We start from the raw sequence: 12,119 nt of genomic DNA, 5'->3' as shown, positions 1-12,119 counted from the left end.
TTTTAATGTGTTAAATGGTCAAACCAAATAATCGAACCGCTTGACCCGTGACCCAATGAGCAAAATGGTTGTGTCCGGGCTGAGTCTGACAACATTGATGTATGTGAATCAGTGAATGGAACAAGTTTAGCCCAAATATTCCCTTCTGCCCATTTTCACATGCTTTTTTGGATAATTGACCATTTTCATATGATATGCTAGGGATGAGAAAAAAAAAAAACCAAGTCTGAGCTAGGCCCATTTGAACCCATGTTAGCATTATACCAACTAAAAGCCCAGCCCAGTCAAATCCATAGGATTTTTAGTCCCTTTCACATTCAACCTTTCTTTGAAGCATCTCTTCAAGACTTTCTTCAGCTTCCAAAAGTTTAAGATATTGGAGGCCACAAGCATCGAAAATTTACAAGGAAACAACCCCTATCCAGTTGACATATATAAAATATAAACATTCTAGACTTAAAAAGATTGCGTAGTTTCATTCACATCCTGGAGAAGTTTTTTTTCCATCTAAAATGGAAAGAAAAGTTTTTTTTCATGATGAAATATTTGAGGCTTTGAGCTGTATATATCTTGGCCTCTTTTACAATGAAAACAAATTTACATCAAAACAAGTAGTAAACAAAGTATTAATTATTGCTGTAAAAAGAGTGGAGAAAATAGCTAAAATATATATTTTAGTCTGAAAAATTTTCCTTCAAAAGGCCATGGAAATGGCAGTATTAAAAGCAGCCATGCAGAAATGTGAAAGCAATAATCTACGTACAAAACAACCACCGAGACAAGAAAGGAATCCAAGGCATTGTGAGAAGAGTTAAGTAAATGAATATCAACGTACTCCTAGCAAAGCACATCAGTATACCCAAAATCAATCAATGTAAGTAGTAGTAGTTAAAAAAGAAGGCAAAGAAAACAAGGAACTAGTGTTTTAATACACAGATCAGAGATTGATGAGCAGGCCTAGAAAAGGATAGAAGCAAAATAAAACATACATCGATATCAAGACTCCAGCCTATGTGTTGCAGTGACCAAGTTGTCAGGTCTCGTCTGTCTTATAGTCTGGACTGGTGTGTGTTTGTGTGTGTGAAAAGAAGAAATTTGAGTTGTAGGTTGCGATAGCCTTTTACCAATTTCGTGGGCACATGGTTGATGCCTCATTGCCTTGGTGGTAGGTACCACCCTGTAAAAGAGAGGTGTCTGTTTAATGGGAGAAAGCTTGCAGGAATAATGGTCAGTCCCTAGATCACTTCCTATTGGAGGCAGAGCCGATTCTTAGTCCATGTATTGTATCCCAATGAGGGCTACTGCGCAGGTACCTATCGCTTCTTTGTCCTTGTTCGCTTGCTTGCTTTAAATTTGTATCCAAGGCTGCGCTGTCCATCTAGCTATACTGAACCACCCTCCACCAACGCAAAGAGCTCAGAATAGGTTTCTCTCTCCTTTTTTTTTGGCTATTTTCAGGATTAAGCTTAACGTTTCAATAGCTTCAAAATCTTTGCCTAAAAAGTAAAAAGAAGCCCCATGATCATTTAGGAGTTCAATTCCCTACTCAACTGGTTGGACCAGCCGGTCCACTGTGATTCAGAAAACTCTGTACCTCTAAATTAAATTAAACTAAATGCAAGAGGCACCCACCCATCTTAACACTTGAGTTCAGTTCCCCATGTGATGCCTTCTCGACAACATTTATTGGTCATTTTATTCTTGTGTTAAGTTTGAGGAACTGAGGAACGTAGTATCACCCAACTCCACTAACCAAAAGAAATTACAAACTCGATCTTTCATCAACAGAACAGAGATGGGTTTTTGGGTTCTTGAATGGAATGAAAGGAAAGAGGATATAGAAGTCAAAACTCTCTGCCTCTGGCAAAACTCTTTCTCTCTCTATTCATTGGTTTCATTCATTCTGAGCTTTTCTTATTCACAAGAGGATAGGTAGAAGCAACCAGGGATATGGCGATATATGCTGGAAGGTCACCACTGTTAATCAATATAAAGTCTGAAAGTTCACATGCATCAGATGATCTTGAAGCCCATCAGATAATCCAACATCAGAGGGGATTATTCTCTGTTTCATGCCGCTAACCATGATGGTTTTCATGGGTTGTTCACCGGCCATCACTTGAAGTAAACACGGTACTACATTTATATATAGATGGGTCCACCATTTTGGCACGTGACTTGTCTCCCTACACGTGAGACATTCTAATGGCTTGTATCATCAGTGCACCTCCCAATCCAACTGATTGGATGATACTAGCTAGGTAGGGATGGTGTTAACCATCCAAATATTGAGTTCTTTTTATCACAATGCATATAATAAGATGAGATGATTATCCAACATTCCTATAGCTCTAGGGTTGATTCTTAGTCAAAGGTATATATATTCCCTTGTGGGACCTCAATGATCTAATGGTTAGTAATAAAGCATATAAAGGGATACCCAATTGCCCTTTTTCCCATAAGATAGGTTAACCTAAAATAACCAATTATTGATGTTGGTCTTTTAGAATCCCAAGGCAGAGATGGCAGATTGGTGTCATGGTGTTGGGATTACTTAATTTAATAAATCAAGTCACCAAAATAGTGTTAAAGGACCACAAAGTTTTCTTTAAGAGAAACTTCTCCTATGATAAATCTCAAACCAGCCATTATTCTCCCTAGAATCATTCCCCTCCCACTCTCGTTCTATATTATAGATCTTTTCATATTCATCACTTTTATGTGTTCTAACATTCTTGGTGGACACCCATGTCACTATGTCAGCATTAATTTAAACAAACTTTTATTTCCAGATAATTAAGACAAAATTCCACTTAGCTAGCGGTGTCTGATTAGAATATAATATTGCTGAGATGCCGAAGAAGAAGGAGAAAAAGAGGTTAAGAGACATGCAACCAAATCAGTTCTTATATTTATATAAATTATTATGATAGTTCATATAATAACGCGACATCATCATTTGATTAAAGCCAGAAATTGGGGAAATAAAGTTGAAAGTTGGTTCAAGTGTAAGCCCACTAGATGAGAAACTTTGATTTTATATACAAAGATTATCTTAAGAAGTCATAGTCTTGAGAATATACTATTTGTCATGGTCCATGAAGGGTAATGCTTTAGACATGGCAAAACATGGTGATATTTGGCATTAATGCCGTTTTTTGAGAAAATGGTGCCATATGGAGAATATGGTGTTTCAAACAACACCCTCTTATTTGGTACCATTTTTTCAGAAAAAATATTTTTCTAAACTATACATCGAAAATCAAAAAAGTGTGGTCTGGATCAACATCAAATTCAATGTTTTTTGAGAAAACATTGCATTGCTGCCAATGTGGCAATGTGGCATCATCTTGGACGTGAATAATATAAACCAATGTTAAAAATGTTGCTACGAGCACTAATATCATACAAACCAGTGATGTTTTCTAAAAAAACGCTTATATAACAACACCAATTCCAAACAATTCCACATGTCTAGCACCTATGCCAAACACCTACATTCAGACCCAAGCACGGTCATTTAAGGCTTCATGGATTTCCAAATAACAGTAAAAAGCACTGTGTAGATTATTTGGTTAATAACATTTTTTGGACAGAAAAAAGAAAATAGTTATAGTCATCAGATAAGGCTGAATTTTGACCAAGACATGTTCCTCAACTGGGAAAAACCTAATGATGCATGGCATCGATCCCTTCCATGTCTCCCACATCTGACTATTGCCTACCTGCCAGAGTGAACTCACTGAGACCTTCTGGTCCTAACTTCTAAGGACTTTTTTGTCCTTTTCTTTTGTTTACTATATACTAATGAAACCTGCAACTGTTTTGTCCGCAACTACTCTGCTGCAGGACCCAGAGATTCTGGAACCTTAGTGGATTGAAACCTAATATAATGTTTTTTAGGATTCAGATATTTGAAGCCATCTGCTCAAGGATCTGTGCTTTGTTTCTTTTAATGTTGTTTCTTTCCAATAGAGCCCCCTAATTATTAGACTCTGAAACTTTGTTGTTAGATAAATAATTCATGGGTTACCTAAGCCTCAGATGCTGAACCTTAAGGTTGTGTTTGTTTTGAAGGAATAAAATTGGAAAAATAAAGAAAAGTTAAGAAAACTTTTACAAATTTTATATAGGTTTTTATATCTTTTCCTTCCTTTCCCTACATTTTCCTTCAAATCAAACATAGCCTAAATGAGTTAGAGCGAGGCTAAATCCAGGTATAGTTGGACAGTTTGTATCCAAGCCGAATTAGACTACATTGGGAAAAGCTCAACTAATTTTACCAAAAAAAGGGGGAAAAAAGAAACCAAACATAACCAGGAAAATTTTGAACAGATTAAGAAATTAAAATTGGGTTGGGTCTCGTCTGATTTGGTCCAAACTGGGGTGGGTTAGGAAGGGGCAAACAAGCACTACAATCATGCACATAAGACATAACCTTTAGACGGTGCTCTCTCTCTGAACCCACTCATCTTTAGCCTTTACATTATTATTATTATTATTATTATTATTATTATTATTATTATTTTGAATGCCATCTTTACATTATTCTAATTGTGCTTGGAGGCACCAAATTCATCTTTAAATTATTGTAATTGCAATTAAACGGCATCCATTGCTGGTTAAAATAAGAAAAGCAAGGAGAAGGATCTGTAACTGTTACCCAAAAGGGCCTAAAACACCACTTTTCTCCATCTCATCATGTATTTCAAGCCTAGAACTAACAGCTTAGTTGCAATCAGAAGAAAGCATTCCAAGTATATGAGATTGCACATCCATGAAGTCACAAGAAACAAAGCTCGCTCTCTCTCTCTCTCTCTCTCTCTCTCTCTCTCTCTCTCTCTCTCTGCTTGCAAACTCAATATTCACTTCAAGTACACACATGTTGCTACTAACTCATCTGAGATCACTTTCACTTGTGGGCCCAAAGCCCAAACCAGTGCCCAAGAGCCAGGACTACTTTCACTTTCAAATAGATATTTCTACATGATTGAACATGCATTCGGATTGTCATCACTGAAGAGTGTCATTATTTTCTCATCGGTTGCATTTGGTGAAGGATTTGCTTGAACCACATTCTTCACAAACCCTGCTGGTGCCTTCTTGTCGTAGGCCTGAGCCACATAAGGATATGCCACCAAATTGTAAGGAACGTAGGGCCAAAATTCAGCTCTCTTTCCAGTGCTCTTCACTCTCTTCAGGACCTTGTTTGGCTCGACATACCCAGTAACTGTCACCCGGCTCTGTTTTCTGTTCACTTCCACCGATCTCACACCTGAATCAAGAAACAAATGATCATTTATCAAACCCATTTGATGATTATTAATATACAGTGTTATGGATATCAGGACTATAATGTTCAGATTAACCTGTTAATGTTCATTTGGATTAGCATGTTAGAAAGAAATAGTTTTGTTTCTTTCTACATTAAATTGGACAGGAAATATTCTTTTTCTAGATGAGGCAACCTATCTAACCAACTATTGTAATACAAGGAAAAGTATAGAAAAAGTGAAGAAGCATATGAATCCATTTTGTAGAAAATATTTAGATTCACAAATGAAACTCACAGAACAATAAATTAGTTAAAGCCTTGTAAAATGAAAAGGGATTCTTTATATGCTGCTTTTTTTTTCTTTCTCCCTCTTCTTCTTTCTTTCATGTTGAATGAGCAAAAAGTCTTGCAAAATTCTTGTCTCTTTTCAAATCACATATTGAAGAAGTTCCCTAGAATCAAAAGGGTGTAAGCTAAATAAATTAAAAAAAAAACCCACTTAAAATAGAATTGAATTTGATCCAGCATGAACATTTTCTTATGATGAGCTCTTGTAACTCAAGAGTCACAAAACTCATTTCAGTTTACTGTGTCAATGAACGGAAAAGAATGGACTTTATCTTACTTTTCAATAACGATATTCGCATCTTAACAATCCTTAATCACATCAAGAGAAGCTTTATGAAGAAAGAGAGGGGAGAGAGAGAGAGAGAGAGAGAGAGAGAGAGAGAGAGAGAGGCCAAAAAGTGAGATTTGTCTTTGAACCTTTCATGGAGCAAACGGCATGTCTAACTCTTCTTTCACAGCCATCACAGTCCATTTTCACCTTGATCTCCACTGTCTGACAAAGGAAAAAAAATTCAGTTTTGAATAAAACACTTCTAATGTAAAATATGCCTTCTCTTTCACAGTTTACACAGAGGAAAGTGAGCGAAAAGAGCAAAAGATGAAAAGCGTTGGCTGGTGCTAACGAGTACCTGCATTGGTTTGCGTTTGCTCCTCGTGCTGGTTACAGTGCAAAAGTTCGGCAGATGGTCAAGAACACCCATCTTGCTTCTTCTGTTGGGGCTGTTAGCAACAGCGAGTTTCAAACGAGGGAGAGGAGAGGGAGGAGGAATGGAGGTTGGAAACAGAGGAATGGGTTCCTGCAGATACATAAGGTGGTGTGGTTGTATTTATATAATGAGGTTAATCATGGCTTCAGAGAAGATGTGTGAACGAATGATCAAGTTGCTTTTATTTAAAAACTGAAAATTAATAGAGCTTTGGAGTCCAAATCATACTCGGTGCTCAGTTATCATTAGAGGGCAGCTAGTTTCCTTTGGGTTTTCATTGTTTATTTATTTGTTGGCTTAATGGGCAACTGTTGTAAGGTGCTTTCCTGTTTGCTTTTGATTTTCTTCAATGGAATTTGCTTGCTTCCCCACTTTTTTTTATTGGGAAATAACTAGAATATCCCATTACCTCCTTAAAATTTATAAATCACTTTTGGCGTTCCTTTTAACCATGTTTGAAAGAACAAACAAAACATCACATCAACCATGTTTGGCTTAAAACGCTGGCCTGTTCATGGTTGATTGGGGTCGCATGCAACCATGGAATTAGGAAATTTTTCTACTAAGTGTCGATCTTCACCATATGCAAGAAATGTATATCAAAGTGGAGATACTCATGGATTGAAATTGTTTCGGTTTTCAAGTACCTTGATGATATTTACCAGTGTTTTCGAACCGCTGTTAATCGGGACAGTAGAACTGTTTGACTTAGAAATTGTTTATATAACTGTTTTTGTTTTATTTTTAATTTGGTTCTTAGTTAAAAATCGTTATTTTGATCAATGATCCATTGACTCAAACAGTCAAATTGTCGATCTGTTTAATGATTTTAACCGTTTTTATTTAAATTTTTTTTTTATTTTTTCAGTTAAAATAAATCATCTGTTCAAACCAAACGGTTAAACTATGGCCAAAATGGTTCTGGTTACAGGTCGGTGGGTTTTTAGACCCTGAAAATCAATAAATGACACACTGCTATACGTATGAAACTTGGGACCCCTTTTTAAGTAGGTCAATATTTATTTGCAGTCCAAAGAAAATTAATTATTTTATTATTAAACATTAACAGTTGAATACGATGATGATGACTGTGAAAATGATGATGATGTTTTAAATAATAATTTTACAGACCCTACTACTGGTCTGGTCTATCGATGCGTATAGAGAGGATCATGTAGCACAAACGCAATGCTGCAGGGCCACCACTCTATTGCTTCTATTTTAAGGGCATTCTATAATATAAACCTGCTTAATCTGTACGACTGTAACCATATAGGAAAAATGAGAATTTCTTGATGATCATATTAATAGCTTGATCATCATTACATGATATTTCAGAGGTAAGCACCACAGTTTATCATGTGGTCTTGTTCACTTTTATAGCCATATAGGCTATTGTCCAATGTTGGTAAGGGTGTAAATACATTAAATTCAAATTGAATTAGGTAATATTTGAATTTAAAAAAAAAATTGATTGATATTCGATGAATATTGAAAATTAATATTTAAATTTGACCAATTAATTATTTTAGGTAATTAATAAATATATATAATAAATACTTTATTTATATAAAGTATATAAATTATTTATATAATTTAATTATTATATATAATATAAAACATTTAAATATTATATATATATATATAAGAAATAAATAATAGATCAAATTTGGATATTTATTGAATCGAATCAAGTTATATCTAAATTTGAATCCGATTAACCAATTGGTATGAATAGGATATCCGAATTTAATCAATTAGATATTCAAATTATCCGAATTTGATTCAATTATGTCAAATCTCGAATTCAAAATTAGATTTTCGAATACTATTGACACCCCCCTACTTGGGAGAGGTAGATTGAGTATGATCCTAACCTTTGGTATGTTTTGAACGACCCAGTTGTTGAGATGGCAACTTGGTATACCCCTCCATTCATACATGAGGTGCAGGATCAAACCTATAGAACTTCTGGATCTATGTGGTATGGCTCTTGAGTATCATGGACATTCTACTCCTCTTCGCCCTATCCTTGATTCGAGATCGGCTTCAGTCAGTGCAAATCTGTTCAACACCGCTCAAACAGCCTTTACAGCCTTGCTTTGGAACATCTCCAAAATTCTATACTTTATTTCATGGGGAGATATTCCTAATGCAAGGCTATAAAGACTATTCGAATGAAACTTGCACCGACCAAATCCAGTTTCCCTTGATTCCCTTATATCAATTGCATGCCTTCAAACTTAAACTCCCATTTTCATGCTTGTTATTTAGTATGATATTTTGCCATTACACCAAGTAATGATCCCTCACTTTCACTTTCACGGCTGGAATAAAATTCAAATATATATATATATATGAAAAATTAAAATCTAAAGGGGATCATAAATGGTTACTTTATTTTGATAAAGCTAGCATATGGTTCAAAATCCTTCTCAAGTTCCTATTTTTTCTATTATTTGTGGTTATAGTTTCTATGATGAACAGTTGCTGTACTGATGGAGATGGATGCCTTGCATAACACAGCCCAAGTCATATGGACATTGCGAAGTAAATGATATGGAGCTAGCCCATCATACATGCATTATTGAAAGAAAGAAAGAAAGGCATGCAATAGTCAAGAGGAGATACTAGCCCCCTACCTATATCTCACTAGGCCTAGATTTTTCTTTTATTTGTGTCATTTTTCTAGTGGGGACCCATATAATACAGGGGCTTTGTTAAGCAAAATTGAATCTGAAGGTATTCCATGGTGGGTGTTTGATGAGAGAGAGTGCTTGATGAAATTTTCTTAAAAGGAAACAGCTTGGACCATGATTCATGAACAATTTAATATTACACCCCATCATGAGTGCTACATTACAGTCAAGACTTTGCCAACACAAGGTGTTTGTAGAACTCACATTGCAACATTTACAACTGGATTTTTGGTGCATATATTTACATCATGTGTTGTTTTTTTTTTCTTTTTCAAGGTGCTAAATATATACAATGGTAAACAGAGACCCATAACCCCCAACCCTGGTGGCAACCTGATTTGATCCCAAGTCCCACTACAATTAGTCAGAAAACTTAAGGATGAACCAGCAATTGGTAAAATAAATATATTTTTTATACCATAAAATTTGCATTCTTTTTCTATGATGAATTGATGATTTCATGGGCATACAATATACATATGCATTTACTGTTCCTTATACATGAAAGGCTGGTTCATTTTGACCTGGTTTGGAGCAAAACAACTGTTTCTTTTTTTTTTTTTTGTTTTCTTCAGTTTGAATTGTTGCAATTTTAATCTAATTTATTGATATTCATGATTCATCTTCAAATTGAGAAACCCATTGCCCAATTGCCCATATATCATGGTTAATTAAAATTATCCTAAAAATTCAAGATTTCATGAAATCTGCAATCCAAATAAAGCAATCAAACAGGTACCCATGAATGCCAATTGTCTTGCAACCTTATGTACTCACTTTTCATTTGCCAAACTGCAACATCGATTTTGTACCCTTTATTTTTTCTTATGCAGATTTGTTTTCGTTACTAGCTAATATTTTCCAAATAAAACAAAGGCAACCAAAATGAATCCCGTTTATCACATGGGATCAATATTTCCAGTTGTTGAAAGCTCAATCTCCCTTGCTTCTTCCTGGGTTCGACTGGACGAAGCATGACGGATCATGGGCATATTCCAATTTCCAACCCAGATGGAGATGGTTAGGCATTTTGATTTTATGTATGCTTTTTCCAACTCAGATGGGTAGAGGCAGTGAGAGTTAATTTGTCCAAACCCAGAAGCAATGACCATTGCGCTACATGTCAAAGATGGGGCAATGGAGCTGCATATGACCATGCATTATTGCCGAGAATGTTGGAAATGCATGACAACCAAAGCCATGATATATGGGTCTGGGTCGGATTTGACATTTGAGACCCAAGTCGCTGTTGAAAAGCCCAACTGGGCTGAGTTGGTTGGGTTTTCTGGTGGACGTCCTTGTACACATCTCCTATTAATTTCGCCAGTGACCAGTGAGTTGGTTGAACAATGAGGGGTTGCTAATATTTTTTATTTCTTTGAAGATTTTGGCCTCTAATTGCCTAAGTCCATTCCTGCCTGGAAGCAGTTGATGTCTGGCAGGGCCCATGAAATGCTACTGTACGTCTTTGGCGGGTTGTATTGTACGTGATGGGTCACATTTGCTATATTGGATGGGAGGATCAACCGTCAAGGGTGGTGGGTATGGTTTCCAAAACCGGATCGGATCGGATGGTCAGACTGGAAAAACTGGGAAATTGGTCAGGTGATCGGTTCTGTTTTCTTAAAAAAACGGATTTTTCTTCAAAACCGTTGATTTTGGTCAGCAAACCATTGAACCGAACGGTTAATCGTTTGAACCGTTCAAACGGTTTTGACCTTTTTTATTTTTTAATTTTTTTTTTCTTGTCAGAACAGGTTGAGCATTCGGTTTGAATGATAGGACCGTTCAACCCGATAACTGAACCCCTGACTGGTTCGGTCGCCGAATCGGTTTTAAAAACCATAGTGGTGGGTGTTTTTCAAAATTAATGTTTTTGCTTTTCTTGTTTTTAAGAAATGTCAATCAGCAAAAAACAAAACAAAAATTCTTGTGTTTTTAAAAAGATATTTCAGAAACCAAAAAACGTGCTTTTATTTCCATAAAGGTGTTATTGTTTTTTTTTTTTTTTCTGAAAGATAGGGTGTCATTGTTTGGTATGTATCTGTTTGATACGCATAATAATATCCTATGAACCCTCTAAATCGTACCAATCTACATTTAATGGATTTGGGCCTATTTAATCATAATTTCTATGTGAATATTGCAATTGCATGCTTTAACATGTCTTTGAAATCAGAAATTCAAGAACAGTTTCTTGTTTCAATTTGAACAAAAGGAAACAGATTTCTGGCAAGAAGTTTCTCTTCATCTTTATGTAGCCTCGGATTCTGCTCTCTCTCTCTCTCTAAACAAACCCAGATGAAATTCAAATGGGATATGAAACCAAGAATCAGAGAAAATTGAGCTGATATTGATGAGGGTGTCTCCTTCAAGCCATTAATTGCTTAATATTGAAATCAAAAGGTACACTCCATCCATCAAGCTTTCCTCACGTCGAGGTTATGTCATTCAATGAATGAGGATCAAATATCGCATTCTTTCTAGATGAACACGTGGCTAGGCCTAACGCCATACATCTGATTTGTCCGCCCACGAATCCAAATGGCCAAAATGCTGAACCACAGATTCCATGGCCGACAAGTTGCAGTCATCTGACAGTGACATGGAATGGTTGAGCTATATCATTAACTAGAACAAAGCAATGAATGTATCACGTAATACAGTCACAAAAATAGTCCGGACAAGATTCTTAAATTAATCTAATAAAGTTAGAGGTGGATTCCAACCGAGCCGATCCGTGTCGAATATTTAGTTATACGAGTTTGGCTGATAGGAATATTATCAGGCCCGAACTTGATTCGAATTAGAGATTTGAGTTTGAGTTCAGCTCAATTTATATCTCACAAGTTCAAATTTGATTCGGCTCAAACTCAACTATAAGCTAAGTTTTTTTTGAAAAATAAAAAATTATATGTATAATTTTTAGACAAAAATTAAGAATTATAAAAATTATTTAATATTATATATAAAAAATAATTATAAAAATTATTTACTATTATACATGAAAAATAAAAATATTATTATATATAATAAAATTATTTATTATATATTTTTATATGTATGTATATATGTATATAATAAAAATTA

At 35.4% G+C, this 12,119-nt stretch overlaps 1 protein-coding gene across 1 annotated transcript; it reads right to left on the bottom strand.

Annotated features, from left to right (window-relative positions):
* Nucleotides 1-4,657: 4,657 nt before the first annotated feature.
* LOC148863803 (heavy metal-associated isoprenylated plant protein 21-like) lies at nt 4,658-6,742 on the bottom strand. The gene is made up of 3 exons (XM_088981663.1): nt 6,253-6,742; nt 6,041-6,116; nt 4,658-5,275 (listed from the first exon to the last, which is right to left on the bottom strand). The coding sequence occupies exons 1-3, from the start codon at nt 6,430-6,432 to the stop codon at nt 4,983-4,985; spliced, it is 549 nt and encodes a 182-aa protein (XP_088837789.1). The 5' UTR covers nt 6,433-6,742; the 3' UTR covers nt 4,658-4,982.
* Nucleotides 6,743-12,119: the final 5,377 nt, after the last annotated feature.

This window comes from Nelumbo lutea, chromosome 3 (genome assembly GCF_056320005.1).
Source record: "Nelumbo lutea isolate HS-2025 chromosome 3, American lotus-T2T, whole genome shotgun sequence".
NCBI classification, from domain to species: Eukaryota; Viridiplantae; Streptophyta; class Magnoliopsida; order Proteales; family Nelumbonaceae; genus Nelumbo; species Nelumbo lutea.
This window is presented reverse-complemented; position numbering and strand designations above follow the sequence as displayed.

Excerpts from the sequence above, each read along its gene's own strand:
- LOC148863803 (XM_088981663.1), bottom strand. The coding sequence starts at position 6,432 with ATGTATCTGCAGGAACCCATTCCTCTGTTTCCAACCTCCATTCCTCCT. Across the intron at positions 6,117-6,252 it reads GCAAACGCAAACCAATGCAG|ACAGTGGAGATCAAGGTGAA; the intron begins GTACTCGTTAGC and ends TTCCTTTGTCAG. Across the intron at positions 5,276-6,040 it reads TGCCGTTTGCTCCATGAAAG|GTGTGAGATCGGTGGAAGTG; the intron begins GTTCAAAGACAA and ends TTCTTGATTCAG.